At 43.4% G+C, this 16,272-nt stretch overlaps 1 protein-coding gene across 9 annotated transcripts in view; it reads right to left on the reverse strand.

Annotated features, from left to right (window-relative positions):
- The window catches only part of ect2 (epithelial cell transforming 2), a 175,061-nt gene that overhangs the window by 119,018 nt on the left and 39,771 nt on the right, over positions 1-16,272 (reverse strand). For all 9 annotated transcript variants that reach the window (XM_028587190.1, XM_028587191.1, XM_028587183.1 and 6 more), the window contains 6 exons: positions 15,114-15,221; positions 13,219-13,292; positions 9,473-9,603; positions 2,165-2,280; positions 1,575-1,637; position 1 (listed from right to left, as the gene is read on the reverse strand). The exon at position 1 is cut by the window's left edge and continues 225 nt beyond it. In XM_028587190.1, the coding sequence (XP_028442991.1) occupies position 1; positions 1,575-1,637; positions 2,165-2,280; positions 9,473-9,603; positions 13,219-13,292; positions 15,114-15,221 (493 nt within the window). The remainder of the gene's footprint in view (positions 2-1,574; positions 1,638-2,164; positions 2,281-9,472; positions 9,604-13,218; positions 13,293-15,113; positions 15,222-16,272) is intronic.

The raw sequence follows: 16,272 nt of genomic DNA on the forward strand, positions 1-16,272 counted from the left end.
TCTGAATTTAAGTGGGACAAAGAGAAACATATATAGGGAAGAGATGAATACAAGATAATTAAAAAAGATAGCAACATGAAGGCAAGCTGCATGTCTTGCAAATTATGATATAGTAAAATGTTAGACCTGTTTGTTGAACAATGAGGTAGGCACATGTCATGCTTTAAGAGTGTGGTAACTTGATAATATTTAATAGTGCAGAATCTCACTTGTGCCTGATTCTGCACTATTAAATATTTTTTCGGAGCATTTAACTGCAGATTTTGCCTTATTTGAACATTTATGTGCACAAAATTGTCGTTTTTTGAACTTGATAAAAAAATGCCCAATTAATCTCCTTAGAAGATGAGTTGGGTGAGACTGACTGTGGTATTGTATTGTGGACTGGCCAGGTGTAACAAGGTGAGAAAGTAGGCAGGGTGTGAACTTCTCTCTTAAGTGGAACATTAACTTTGGTGGTTCAGGTGGTTAATTTTTGGCAGATGCTGCCGTGGTCCTGCTCGAAGCCCTGCACTGCTACAACTATTATTATTTCTAGTCATAGTTTGATTATCATATCATTGTTACTATAAGTCCCACGGTGCATCATGCCAACTACTATAATTGTTATTCTGTATTCATGTATATCTGTATCAGTGTCTCTGTGTCCCAACCAGCAGCGGGCAGATGGCCCACTTAGAGCCTGGTTCTGTCCGAGGTTTCTACCTAAAAGGAAGGTTTTCCTTGCCACTGTTGTACCAAATGCTTGCTCGTGGGAAATTGTTGGGTCTTTGTAAATCATAGTGTGGTCTAGACCTACTCTATCTGTAAAGTGTCCTGAGATAACTCTTGTTGTGATTTTACACTATAATTGAATTGAATTTAATTAACAACTTTAAGGAAAGATTTTCCAAAACTGTGTACAATTCATTGCGTCCCCTTTCTCTACTATGGCAGGCTTTTCGCCACGTCTTTGAATATGGCCACTTGGAAGAGCTGAAAACACTTTTGTCTTTAGATGCATTAATTCATTTCAAGAATAACTTGGCCTTTAGCACCAGTTAAGCCAAATGTGTACATTTCGCTTGTTCGCAAGAATCTGGTTCGGTCCGCGTGACGTAAATGTCAATAATCCAAGCGTTTTGCGAACGAGCGGACTGTCCACCTGCAGCCCAAAAAAAGTGACTGCGCTGACTGTACAAATATCAAGCACCTACTGCGCATGCTCCAGTTGTTCCACGCTCCAGTCCAGTTGGTGGCATATGCACCGAAATCATTTAAATATTGAGCCACCAAGGCACTGACAATCTTTTAGACAACAGGAGCCTATCATTTCTCTAGCCTACTCCGAAACAACAGACTCCATGAACGCCTTTTCCCCGACTTGCGTTCCACTTTCTACACAAAAATCGAGGATACACAATTGATTAGGAGACATTGCAGCACGGTTTGCGCCGGTCCATCTTTGCGATGCGAAGATTTTTGGTCACATCAGTCTATTAGACACAAATGAATGGGGAAATGTGGTCCAGGTTGACAAAGAAAAAAAAGAAATACCCATACACATACATTAACATTATTCAAAATGCACTCACCTTCTCGTAGAGGTACATGGACTCTCCTGCCCGAGCGTCCATCTGAATGCTTCCCCAGAACCACTACCATAGAAAAGAGTAAACTGTTTTTACGGACCCCTGGGTTAGGAAAGAGGTACAGTAGGTAGAAAAAAAAAAGATTTTGCGTAATATATTTACATAGACTTTCCTTCTCCTTTTGAAAACCAATAAAACTGGCAGAGTAAAGATAAGGCCTTATTGATTGTGGAGTAACTACACCTAAACCTTAACTCTACCTTGGCTCAAATGATTCATCCACGGAAATGTCAGTGGCTATTATTGATCCCTCTCTATGACAGCACAGACAGAGAGAGGGAGACTAGAGACCATCTATTGAGGTTTGATCTAAAAGAAAATCCTGATCAGAATCATTTAGCATTCTATATAGAAGGACGAAAAATGAAAGGATTCAGTATTTTTCCTTTGTCTCCCTTGTGTCTGTATCTTCCTCTTGCAATATCTTAGAGTATACTAATTATTCTGTTATGTCAAGGTGGTGCTTGACCAGTATCACAAGGGTATCTAACTTGTTTGTCTTTACAAGTAGCTCCGAAAACAAAACTACATACCTCTTGTTTGACCACAAAGAGTTTCTTGGAGGGAGAAAATGGCAGCTCCTTTACCAAGTTTTCCTCCACCACCATGTGTGTACACCTCTCATCTTTAACCTCAAGATAAGTGCCACCTTAAACACAGAAAAACAATGATAATGAAAAATATATACATATGCATACACAAACACCTTTTTTTATTTATTAATGTATCAGCTTTACTAATTTTAATGTAGATGTGAATGTCTTAAGCCAAAATTGACCATTCACTTTCACCATTCAGAATTGACTTTGAACAGCAATTGTCCAATCATAGCTTAGCATTTGTAACTAGGCGCAGACGGTGTGACAAGCTTTGGATTTGTTTAGACAGTCCGCATTGGGCTCTATTGAGTATCCAAAGAGTTTTGAAGGTAATTTTATAATTTTTTTCATGCTTTCATACACAAAAAATACAAGTGAAAGCACTGTATAGTAGGGCTGTCAGTATTAACGAGTTAATTGTGATGCGATTAAGGGCCGAGAATAACGCGTTTTGTTTTTTAATCGCATACCGCCATTTATTAATTTATTTTTACTTCACTCGCAGGGTTTCCCGCAGCACTTAATGCTGAAGACAGCAAGACGCACCTGCCGTCGTCGTATAAATAAAATAAAAATAAAATAAAATATATATATATATAACAACAGGACGCCGTGTTACTTTGCGTCCTGTTTTCTCCCTTTCATTCCACAGCACACAGTTGACAACCTGCAGGTGGAGGCGGTGGAGACAGGCTCTGACATAAACGCTGCTGTGGACTTGTGTCAGTCCCGCAAGCAGTTTCAGGAAAGTGGCTGCATGTGTCCGACAATGCACAGAACATTAACACCGGTACAGGCCTATAGCTGTCCGCGGGCACGGAGTGCGGAAAGTGTGTCAGAGCCTCCCGGACGGTGAACTGAGACTACGTTACCTGCTTGTTGGTCAACGCCGTTACGGTTAATGATCGGTTATTTAATTTCATTGTGCTTTCTTTTGGAAGGCTGGCTGACAAAAATCGCCACTTCATACCTAATGAATTAGCCTGAGGTAAGCGATAGCTATCAGTAAACAGAAGTGACGTGGTGGCTGTGTGTGTGTGTGTGTGTGTGTGTGTGTGTGTGTGTGTGTGTGTGTGTGTGTGTGTGTGTGTGTGCCCCCGCGAAGCTCCGACATGCAGATAGCAGAGGAGCAGAAGAAAGTAGCTGCACCTTCACCACAATGAAGACTGAAAAACAGAACTATTTTGGTACAAACATTTCATTTACTCGCAATGTGGCTGATAGCCACAGATAGAGATAGATAAAATAACTTTTTTTGCCTTGATGACCTTATCACCGCATATTTTTTATTTATTTTTTTACATTTTGCTTGCAGAAGTTACAGGAGAACAGATATCTTGTGATATGAAATATAATGAAAGCAATAATCCTTGTGTAGTTATCCTCATAGACTGTCTTCTATCCTACATTCAAGAGTTTATGGAGAGAGAAAAAAAAAAAACAACTAAGTTGCTCGTCACAATAAGCTTTGCACCTGAGGATGGACAGTCCATTGAGCTGAGGTGAACGTGCACACATTAACATTAATGCTGCAGTGTTTACCACTGCACATCAGCCTAGCAACTAGCAGAGTTTCCTTCTGCTTATAGTTTAATCCCGACAAAACCGCACGGTTGAATTTCAGCCTGCATGCACATGCCATCCATCTTTGTCCGCTTATCCGGTGTCGGGTTGTGGGGGGAGCAGCTCCAGCAGGGGACCCCAAACTTCCCTTTCCTGAGCAACATTAACCAGCTCCGACTGGGGGATCCCGAGGCGTTCCCAGGCCAGGTTGGAGATATAATCCCTCCACCTAGTCCTGGGTCTTCCCCGAGGCCTCCTCCCAGCTGGACGTGCCTGGAACACCTCCCCTGGCTCCTTTCGACGCAAAGGAGCAGCGGCTCTACTCCGAGCTCCTCACAGATGACTGAGCTTCTCACCCTATCTCTAAGGGAGACGCCAGCCACCCTCCTGAGGAAACCCATTTCGGCCGCTTGTACCCTGGATCTCGTTCTTTCGGTCATGACCCAGCCTTCAAGACCATAGGTGAGGGTAGGAACAAAAACTGACCGGTAGATCAAGAACTTTGCCTTCGGGCTCAGCTCTGTTTTCGTCACAACGGTGCGATAGATTGAATGTAATACCGCACCCGCTGCGCCGATTCTCCGACCAATCTCCCACTCCATTGTGCCCTCACTCGCGAACAAAACCCCAAGGTACTTGAACTCCTTCACTTGGGGTAAGGACTCATTCCCTACCTGGAGAAGGCATTCCATCGGTTTCCTGCTGAGAACCATGGCCTCCGATTTAGAGGTGCTGATCCTCATCCCAACCGCTTCACACTCTGTTGCAAACCGATTAGAGATGGCCCGATACCACTTTTTTGATTCCCGATACCGATTCCGATACCTGAACTTGCGTATCGGCCGATACAGAGTACCGATCCGATACCAGAGTGTCATATATTTCATTATATTTTAACAGCCGTATACTACTATCCCTGTATAGATGTGATATGATTTCTATCTTTGTTGTCGGTCTGGCTCGTTGTGAAACATGAACAAACACAAACAATGAATGCCCCAGAGCTTTCTTTTATTCTCCAGTCAGTTAGAACGGAAAAAGAACATAAACAAACTAATTTAACGTGGATTTTCTTCAGGGCTTTATTACGTGGTATCGGATTGGTGCATAAACTCCAGTACTTCCCGATACCGATACCAGCGTTTTAGGCAGTATCTCTAGAACCGATCCAGTGAGTGCTGAAGGTCACAGGCCGATGATGCCATCAGGACCACATCATCTGCAAAAAGCAGCGATGAGATCCCCAGCCCACCAAACTGCAACCCCTCCCCACCCCAACTACGCCTCGATGAAACCTCACCTGAAAACGAGTCCGACTTACTGCCGAGAACCCGGACACAGCTCTCACTTTGGTCGTACAGAGATTGGATGGCCCTGAGTAGAGACCCCCTCACCCCATACTCCCGCAGCACCTCCCACAGTATCTCCCGGGGGACCGGGTCATACGCCTTCTCCAAATCCACAAAACACATGTAGACCGGTTGGGCATACTCCCAGGCTCCCTCCAGGATCCTTGCGAGAGTGAAGAGCTGGTCCGTTGTTCCACGACCAGGACAGAATCCGCATTGTTCCTCCTCAACCCGAGGTTCGACTATCGGCCGAACCCTCCTTTCCAGCACCTTGGAGTAGACTTTACCAGGAAGGCTGAGAAGTGTGATACCCCTGTAATTGGCACACACCTTCTGGTCCCCCTTTTTAAAAAGGGGAACCACCACCCAGTCTGCCACTCCTTTGGCCCCGTCCCAAACTTCCACGCAATGTTGAAGAGGCGTGTCAACCAGGACAGCCCCTCCACACCCAGAGCCTTGAGCATTTCTGGACGGATCTCATCAATCCCCGGGGCTTTGCCACTGTGGAGTTGTTTGACTACATCAGTGACTTCCGCCTGGGAAATCAACGACAATCCCCCGTTATCCTCCAGCTCTGCCTCTAACATAGAGGGCGTATTAGTCTGATTCAGGAGTTCCTCAAAGTGCTCATTCCACCGCCCCCAGTACCTCCTCAGTTGAGGTCAACAGTGTCCCATCCTTACTGTACACAGCTTGGATGGTTCCCCGCTTCCCCCTCCTGAGGTGGCGAACTGTTTTCCAGAAGCACTTTGGTGCCGACCGAAAGTCCTTCTCCATGTCTTCTCCAAACTTCTCCCACACCCGCTGCTTTGCCTCTTTCACGGCAGAGGCTGCAGCCCTTCGAACCTTTCGGTACCCTGCAACTGCCTCCGGAGTCCTCCGGAAAGACTCCTTCAGTCGGACGGCTTCCCTGACCACCGGTGTCCACCACGGTGTTCGTGGGTTACCGACCCTTGAGGCACCTAAGACCCTAAGACCACAGCTCCTCGCCGCAGCTTCAGCAATGGAAACTTTCAACATTGTCCACTCGGGTTCAATGCCCCCAGCCTCCACAGGGATGCACGAAAAGCTCCGCCGGAGGTGTGAGTTGAAAGTCTGTCGGACAGGGGCCTCCTCCAGACGTTCCCAATTTATCCGCACTACACGTTTGGGCTTACCAGGTCTGTCCAGAGTCTTCCCCCACCCCCTGACCCAACTCACCACCAGATGGTGATCGGTTGACAGCTCTGCCCCTCTCTTCACCCGAGTGTCCAAAACATACGGCCTCAGATCAGATGAAACTATTATGAAATCGATCATTGACCTTCGGCCTAGGGTGCTCTGGTACCAGGTACACTTATGAGCATCCCTATGTTCGAACATGGTGTTCGTTATAGACAATCCATGACTAGCACAGAAGTCCAACACCAAACAACCACTCTGGTTTAGATCAAGGAGGCCGTTCCTCCCAATCACGCCTCTCCAGGTGTCTCCATCATTGCCCACGTGTGCGTTGAAGTCCCCCAGCAGAACAATGGAGTCCCCCACTGGCGCCCCATGCAGGACTCCACTCAAGGTCTCCAAGAAGGCCGAATACTCCGAACTCCTGTTTGGTGCATATGCACAAACAGTCAGAGTTTTCCCCCCCACAACCCGCAGGCGTGGGGAGGCAACCCTCTCGTCCACACGGGTAAACTCCAACGTGGGGGCGCTCAGCCGGGGCTTGTGAGTATCCCCACACCCGCCCGGCGCCTCACACCCTGGGCAACTCCGGAGAAGAAAAGAGTCCAACCCCTATCCAGGAGTACGGTTCCAGAACAGAGACTGTGCGTGAGGGTAGCCCCACCAGATCTAACCGGTAGCGCCCCAACTCCCGCACCAGTTCCGGCTCCTTCCCCACAGAGAGGTGACGCCCACGTCCCCAGAGCCAGCGTCTGCTGCCCGGGTCTGGTCCGTCGAGGCCCCTGACCTTCACTGCCACCCATGTGGCGGCGCACCCGACCCCAGCGGTTCCTCCCACAGGTGGTGGGCCCATGGGCTGGAGAGATGGGAGCCACGTAGCTTGTTCGGGCTGTGCCCGGCCGGGCTCCGTGACAAACCCGCCACCAGGCGCTCGCCCGACGAGCCCGCCCGCCTGGGCCTGGCTCCAGACGGGGGCCCCGGGCTTCCTCCGGGCAGGGTCACTCCATCTCTACCTTGTTTTTCCATAGGGTTTTTGAAACATTCTTTGTCTGGCCCCTCACCTGAGACCACTTTGCCTTGGGAGACCCTACCAGGAGCACAAAGCTCCAGACAACACAGCCCTCAGGTTCACAGAGACACACAAACCTCTCCACCACGATAAGGTGATGGTTCATGGAGAAGCATGCACATGCAAAACAGCAAAACACACATTGAGCTGAAATGGAGACACTGTCCTAAGGGTTAAGCCGATGTTTTTCGGGGGTAACACCATTCACTTTACCGGCGGTATTGACAACGGATAAAGCCACTGTGTCTTGAGAAGCTCACGCTTGTTGTTTTATTGTTCAATGTTAACTGACTTTACATCATCTTTGCTATCTCTTTTTCTTCTCGCTTTGCCTCACAGCGGCACTCATACGCTACTCTCCGTTACTGCTCACTCTCCTTTAGGGGTGCACCAATCAGATATTAGGATCGGATATCTGCCCCGATATTGCAAAAATAGCTGGATCCACGGGCCAATCCAGTTTTGGTTTTTTTTTACACTCCGTCGCAGCACCGGAGAAAGACCTGTTAACTGCATACCCTTCTCACTCATGGTAGTAACTTTATAACATAACAATTAATAACACACAACTAACTCTTTAAGTATAAAACACCAAAGCATATAACAATTTGAGACTTAAACAGTTTCTAACACTAATAATTTTACATTTACAAATGTAGCTACACAGCCGAATGGCATGCTGGGTAACATTACAGCTGCTAGCCTAGCTAGCCAGGTAGCATAACAGTCTGTTAAGCTGGGAGAGGCTACGGTCGCTACTGCACAAGAACCGAGAAGAAAGTTAGCTAGAGGATGAAGAAAAGACCGGAGATACACCAGAACAACGCGTGCTCAAAAGAGGAGCCGTCTGTTGTTCCCAAGTTTTTAGTTTCTAACAAATCAGACATAATTTAGCCACTGTTGTTGCCGGCCGTGCTAACATTACCGCACTAACGTTACTGTGCTAACGTTAAAGACCTGTCACTTCAAGCATGCAGCGGAGCAACGTTAGGAACGCAATCACCCTCCGGTCCCGCTACAGACCGTTGAGAAAGACGGGTTCAGAGCAATGACTAAAACTCTGGATTTAAGATGTTTTGCCTCGCTGAAATACGTCCGCGAACCTGCTAACATTATTCAAACAGCGAAGGAGGCTGACAGCGGAGCGCCGTTCAGTCGCCCACTACAACCACACTACAACCTAACTTACCTGTGGCCAAGGTAGTGGTTATACAGTACTAGCTTACAACTATTTAGTTTTGAAAGGGAAACAGTGTTAAAGTTGTTTGTATGTGTAGGCTATTCATTCGATTTGAGTTTATTTTACTACTTTGCAGTTTGCACAATACAAATAGTTTAGCTTCTGTAACTGTTTCATGGATTCCCCTTCATACAAAGTTATTGTATAATGTCGTGGAGCCAAGCAAACCCTTAATCAAAGCTTTTAGTAAACATGATGACATTAACATGTTTTTGTGATATTCTATATACTCCTGACAGTAGAATAAGACATTATAAACCTATATAAAGGTGGCCCATTATTATGTATTTAAATTTATTTCAAGAAGTTTGATTACATTATATTTTCGATTTGAATGCACAATTGTTTTTTAAATAACAAATAAATAAGAATTCAATACATTACATCTATGTTATTTTGTCTTAGTTAGGAAAATAATGTTTAGTTAGGAAGGTCTGGTGCCTTTAGTATCTTCCACATGGTGGAAGGAAGGTATGATGTGGAAGGTATACAGTTTATTATTAATTCAGCAACGGTATCGGATTGGTATCGGGTATCAACAGATACACAAAGCCCTGGCATCGGTATCGGGACTGAAAAAGTCGGATCGGTGCATCCCTACTCTCCTTGCACGACCACAATGCCACTGACGTTACTCACTTAAAGCACCCTGCCATTCTCGCTCCAACTTACACTAGTCTCGTAAGGGGGTTGCAGTTAAGCGCCATACCGCGGTGATATGTTGCTTCGTCACCGCGGTAAGACAAACACTATACCGTCATAGCCCTAGAAATGGTGTGTTGCTCTGCCAAAAGATAACCAAATAACTGAAAAAAATACTGCACAAATACTTTGACAGATCCCTGTGTTGCGGCACTGACCGTGTTTGAGGGTCCTCTCCTCCATGTTGGCCTTCTCTTCATCTGAGAAACCCAAAAAACAGAGGATGCAGTCCTGGAACGGAGGCACTTTGAACTCTGTTCGAAACTCCTCTTCCCCTGCATGAAAGTACCTTAACACATGAAGGTGGGAGAAACAAGGTTACTATCAACTACCATGTCATCATTTCTGCATATGGGTTTGTGTTCAAGCACGTTCAAAAGGGTCAGACAGACATTACAAAATGAAACTCAGGAACTTTTGATTACTTTTTCTAGATATACTATATATTTTAAATTTTCTAACTATACAGCAATTTCGTTCATTTTTCTTTAGCGGGCTCCATAGCGCCTTAATTTAGACATAATTGCTCCAATATTTCCAAAATTTGGTAGCCACATTGTCCACATCATTTCGGACATTTTTCCAGTTGGCTTCCATTAGCTCGCACTTGGAAGTTGGCCATTTTTATATTTGACGGGTATTTCTATGTATTTGAACCTGAACCATAATATTGTGAGGCTTAAGTACTAGTTTTCTTTTCCACTGTATTTTACAAACTGAAACGCTTCAGAGAAAAGCCACTAAAAGGGCAAAAGCGGAAGTGACCATCCTTTTTACATGCCGTTTGCTCTGACAAAAACACATTACTTAATGCCTGACAAGATGGATTTTAGTTTGTGATCTCACGATTCTTGCGTAATCTCGTGATATCACAAGATTCCAGCTGCATGCAATAGAGATGTCAGTCTTCCTCTATAATACCATTTGAATTTCATTTGTTATTTTTTTTATATTCAAATAATATTCAAATGTTTAATGCTCAAATGCAGCCTGTTAAATATGTACTACACTACACAGGCTTACGCATTGTCAATAACAATATAAGCATGTGGTTGTCGTTCTTTCCACTAGAGGGACTTCCAACAACAGCCTGGCCTTGAAGGGGATCTACGTCATGGCGCATTGTATTTCTTGCACGCCACGCTCTCGGTTTACATTATATTCCACCACGAGCACACAGCGACAAACAAATCAACAGAGAACTCTGTAATGAAACATTATCTAAGAAGTGTAGCTAGTGAAGCAGCTCTGTTGTAAAGGCTAACGTTGCTCGGTTAGCACAATGACATCATGCACAGCCGAAACGATTTGTCATAAAGTAACAACAGTGTTAGCAACAATGCTAACAGCATTGATAACTAAGCCAAACGTTGCTGCCGCTACTATTTTTGTGATTTATAAGCAACCTGTTTCTTGCAGATTGTCCTTAATGAGAATCCAGCTGTTAGAAGGTAATATACTAAGTTGATGCTAACTCTGACAGCTGTAGGGCAGCTAAAAATTTACTTTAGCTGTCTCCATAAAGCTCCCAGCTAAGCTTATATAACTCGCAGCTGGGAAACCAGAACGAGCTAACTAATAACATAAGCAATTTGGCTCGGTTGATGTCAATTTTAAAGTCATGTTAAAACTATTTCCCATCTTTCTTCCGATTGCCAGCCCCAGCCTGTCACTCCCCCTTGTACGAACGTTACTCGATACGCAACGTTAGCTAACAATGCCTTGTGTTTCTCACTCCCGTAACTTATTGTTCATTAGACATGACATGAGAAGACAGAGATTAGCTAACGTTAGCCCATAGATATATACACTAGATGTCGCCTTGACTACGTCAGTTCATTGGAACGAATGCGTCAACAAAGCCGCCATCTTGGAACAGGGGAGTCACTCCTCTATAATGCATCAACGTCAATGTAGGTAAAGGGCTAACGGAAATAAAATCACCATAAATCGTCATAAATGCGATTTTCTAGTTTTTGTGATTCGTTCCAAAGGTCAGACATGTATTTATGATCGAGTCTGGAGAAAAATTAAGCTTTTGATATTAATATAATCTATTTTGTTCAAAATGTAATGCCTAGTGCCTGTAAGCCTAGGTTTATAGTCTCATTCTTCCACTTGATACTGCTTCCACTTACGTAAACTAAAAGATGAACTATCGACTACAAAACAAAGAAACTAATTAATGTGTTAATACAAAGAATATTTATTATGATCGGTTCACAGATCTGAGTCCAAACGGAAACTTCACCCTTCTGAACTAAGAGTTTCTGCTTCAAAGTGAAGTTTAAACAGTCTGAAATGTCCAGGCTCAATCCTCCACTATTTATTTCTGTATGTATTTATGCGTTGAATATCATTTTAACAGGCACTGAGCTCCAGATCCTGCAGCCGCAGACGGTCTCTGTTGCCCCGCTGTAGCTTCTCTCCATCCGCCTGCCGCCGGCAAACTTAGTGGAACTTCCCGCCGATATCGACATACAGGTCGTCCTGGACTACGTGTAAGATCCTCCCGGACTATGTGTAAGATCCTCCCGATCACCACTCTGTCTTTGGCTGGTCCGATCTGGATCAGCGGGGACCGGCGCAGCAGCGAGGCAAAGCCGTGTTTTTGCCCGGGGGAAGAGACGCTGCGGCCGGCCACGGAGCTCTCCGCCTCCCGCTGCCGCCGGAGCTCAGATTGCTGGTCGAAGGCGGCATATATATCATAAAACACATTGTCACCTGTTAAATGTTATCCATTGCTGTTTGTTCTTTTCATTTCTTCTATCGAACATCATTAAGCAGTACAAAAGTCCGGCATCTTTAGCGTTGATCTGAATGCAGGAAAACTTCGGACCCCTGTTCCAAGATGGCGGCGGTTTTGACGTATGTTTAGAACCTCAAGGCGACATCTAGTGTATATATCTATGACGTTAGCCAACCTATTTATAAAATTAAAGAATTTCCAAAGTCGAATATAATTCCAGTAGTAAAAAAAAAATACTATTCAAATTACATTCGACTTTCAGAATTCGTTCCAAGGTAAGCAGAATATACAGTCCCTCCAGAAAAACGCAATTATGCGATCGCATAATTCAATGCATAATCAGCCAAAATCCGCATATTTACGCGGGCCGCATTTTTTACGCCACACTTTCTATCTGCATAAATTGCAGATTTCCGCGCAAAATATGCGGGGCTTGCATGATTTCATAATCCCCGCATTTTCGTTGCAAAAAAGTCACATATATCGTAGCAGAAAGTTGAAAAATGTTGCGTTTACTTCACACAAGAGCAGCCATTTCCCCCTGTTGCCATGGGAACGTTATGAAGTGACGTAATTACACAACGTGAACATCATCGAAAAGCAGGGTGTTGGGGGAATCACTTTTTTTCTCTTTATTATCAAACCCCAGTTTTTACAAGTTACTGCAATTTTTGCAAGTTCCCACAATTTCATCGCATAAAATTGCATAAATATCCCGCATATTCCATCGCATTTTTTTGGAAGGAATGAATATGTGGTTTTCTGTAATCCACTCAGTTTTATAGCAATGTTACAAGCAATCTTTCTGAGTACAGATAGGCCCTACTGGCTTGCAGAGAGAATACAAAGCAGACAGCCAAGTTTTACTTTGGCCTACCATCTACAGGTGATATAACTTGCAGATGCTTGTCATAACCAGTGAAAGCGATGGTCAGAAACAAATAAAAATGAGAAGCTGCTACCTGAACACTATGTATTTCATTCCTTACACTGGTAAGCCCAAAAAACTTTTTCCATTCACACACTCCAATTTTCACTTGCAGACAGAAAAAAGCTGGCACTGTAGTAAAGGAGAGAAGCTTTGAATGGTAGCTCGCGCGGTCGTAAAGCAAAGAAGCTTTGACTGGTACATAGGCTTCCTTCCTTTCAACTTACACATCATCTCTTCTCTCCCAGGATCTATGAATCCATGATGGAGTGAGAATAGGCGTCCCCATGCACACTGCCAGCTGAGAGATGAGGGCACAATAAAACATAGTAAAGAGAGAGGAGGAAAACAAAACACAAAAGAGTAAATGTGCAACCAAGTATGCCATACATAGTAAGTCATTTGAATTGTGCGATCAGAGTAAGGAATAGGGTTGGGTACCGAAACGCAGTGCCAATAGGGCACCGGTTCCGACGTAAACAGTAGTAACGATACCGAATAAGAACAAAAATTCTGGTGCCTCATTTCGGTGCCTGACTTTTTTTTTTACCACGTCCTGGTGTTCTGGCGTCAACTTGCGTGATGTCAGTGCCGCTACTCAGCACAGTTGTTGATCAGAACTGATAGTGAGAGGATCAATGAAGATGCCAAAGACAAAACGCTCCAAGGTTTGGCTACATTTCACGGACTCCGCGACATGCAACAAATACCTTAAACCAATGTCATGCATGGGAGGTAACACGTCGAATTTGATGAAACATCTGGCAACAGATGGAGTTTATTTAAAAGCCGAACAATGCACCGTGTTTGATAACCTACATGACGCAAGGCCAAGCACTTCAACAGCAGCAGCCAGTGTCGGCCTCGCCGGACAAATTGAAGAGAGTCCCAGCCCTGCCAGTGTGGTGGTGGACATCATAGATGATGACGACGACGACGACAGTAGCCGTTCCCCTTCGGGTAAGTCTAGTAATTTAATGCCAACCGCAAATCTTGCATATCAAGTAGGTTAGCAAACACCGTTGCCATTCATTTTGTTTTATTAAGTACCGGTTCAAGAAACGTTTAAGCACCGGAACAGTATAAAAAAAATACAGAGCAGGCACCAGTATCTGATAAAATCCAACAGATACCCAACCCTAGTAAGGAATGACATTCCTTACTTCCTTAAATAGTAAGGAATGACATTTATCTATGTACAACTTTATAACTACAAGACCTTCAAATAGTTCCATTGTACAACAAAGGAGGTAAAAAAAAGCAAGGCAATATCAGAGAAGGGAGATAGAAGTTTAAATAGTAAATCATGGTGGGGAGGGGGTTGTTTGGAGTATGTGTTTGTTGGTTCTGAACTGACAACTATAATATACAGACGTCTTCCCGGTAGAATGGAGAAATCGACACAAGGTTGAGCGCTAACTCCATTTCACAGCACAGCAGCCACACTGTAAAAAGGCTACCTGCAGATGTGTCTGCAAACAACGCCCTTGTGAGCGAAGGCATCGGCCAATGCCAGTCATCTCTTATCTTAAATGAATGATACTGACGAAAGAAAAAGGTAGGGGTGTGCAAAAAAAATCAATTCACATTCATAGCTCTACTGACTCAAAATCGATTCATATTTTTTAATTTAAAAAAAGAATATTTTTTTTTTCTTTTTAAATTGTATGTCTACTGCAATCACATGGGAAAAGTAACTACATTTACATACTGTGAATCGTTTTTTTTGTTTGTTTATTAAAGAATCGAATCTTGAGCCTAAAAATCTGCACATTAGGACTACCATGGGAGAAAAATATAAAATATTGATGATTTATTCATGATAGTTTTGTTTGCCGTACAAAAGCAGGTAACAATGTTCTCATTGCAGTTATATGTTGTAATATGTGTATTTTAGGTATTTTTGGGCTTTTTCTTAATTTGTATAAACATTCTTGAAAAAAATACATATTGGTGGTATTTATTAAAAACTGGGATGATATTGCAAAGTTTGAATATATATATATATATATATATATATATATATATATATATATATATACACACACACACACATTTTTGACAATATTACCTAGCCTAACTGCATGGTAGTATTAATGACACAAAGTAAGCTTGAACAAACCCTGTATTTCTCTCCATGAGTGGAGTAGGCGATGAGATGAGTAACCTTGGTGCTGAAGTCTTTCCGGATGGTCCCACCCATGTGATGAACCAGATTCACCAAGTTCTTCTACATAGGAAAAACAAATACCAAACACAAGCTTAGCACAAAGGGGTACAATAAAGATCAAGGTGGAAAATACATTTTGCTATGCCAGTAGCTTTTTCCAATTTCTACTAATCTTTTTTTCCAAATAGTTAATTAGTCACTCAGTTTTTTTTTGTTTTTTTTTTAATCATCTTGCTCCTGCCTGCTCCTAGTGGAATTCTGACCAGTGATTTCCCGCAGTGTGTGCATTCGGTTCTTCTACAAACTAAATGTGGAATATCAAGCATTGACTTGAATTGCTGCTGCGCCTCCGGAACACAGCGCAGACGCTAGGGCTGCACGATATTTTGTTTCATCATCTGTGTGCGCATTCGCGATAGTCACATCACAGGTCGTTGCGATGTTGACGCTAAAACTTTTTTGTTGCTTGATAGAAAAGTAAACTTTTTTTTTCTCCTTTTACATGATTGTTAGCGGCCGGCCATTTTTCACCGTAGAAAGCTGCTACCAGCCAGGCTAAAGCTAATATAGTTAGCATAAAGAAATAAGGCATCTCTCCCAACTAACATTCGTTCGGAGCCACGCTGGAAACGTAATACTAATCTACAACAGAAGTCTGTCTGATATGACGTAATTTACACTGATTTAAGTGTTCTTGGATACAGAGTTTGTTTCAAGTGTGTGACATGCAGGTCTGCATGCAGAGTGAACCACCAATCACAATCAATGTTGATCAATTTATCAAACAAACAAGCAGACCCTGCTAGTCGACCACACCCTGAAATTTAGAGGAAGCAACATGCATGCTTCACTTTAGCCTGGATTAATAGTATTATGTGAATACAGTGCTCAGCATAAGTGAATACAAACATGCTAAAGTTGACTAAAAAGAGGAATAAAAGATCATCTTTTGGAAATTGATCTTAATGCCTTCATTAAAAAAAAAATGGAGGAAAAATCCAACTTTTAAGGACACCAATTTTCTTTGTGAATGAATAATGTATCGTAAATAAATAAATTCTTCCTTAAAATACAGGGTGCATAAGTAAGTACACCCCTGTTAAATTCCCAT

Source organism: Perca flavescens, chromosome 9 (assembly GCF_004354835.1).
Source record: "Perca flavescens isolate YP-PL-M2 chromosome 9, PFLA_1.0, whole genome shotgun sequence".
NCBI classification, from domain to species: domain Eukaryota; kingdom Metazoa; phylum Chordata; class Actinopteri; order Perciformes; family Percidae; genus Perca; species Perca flavescens.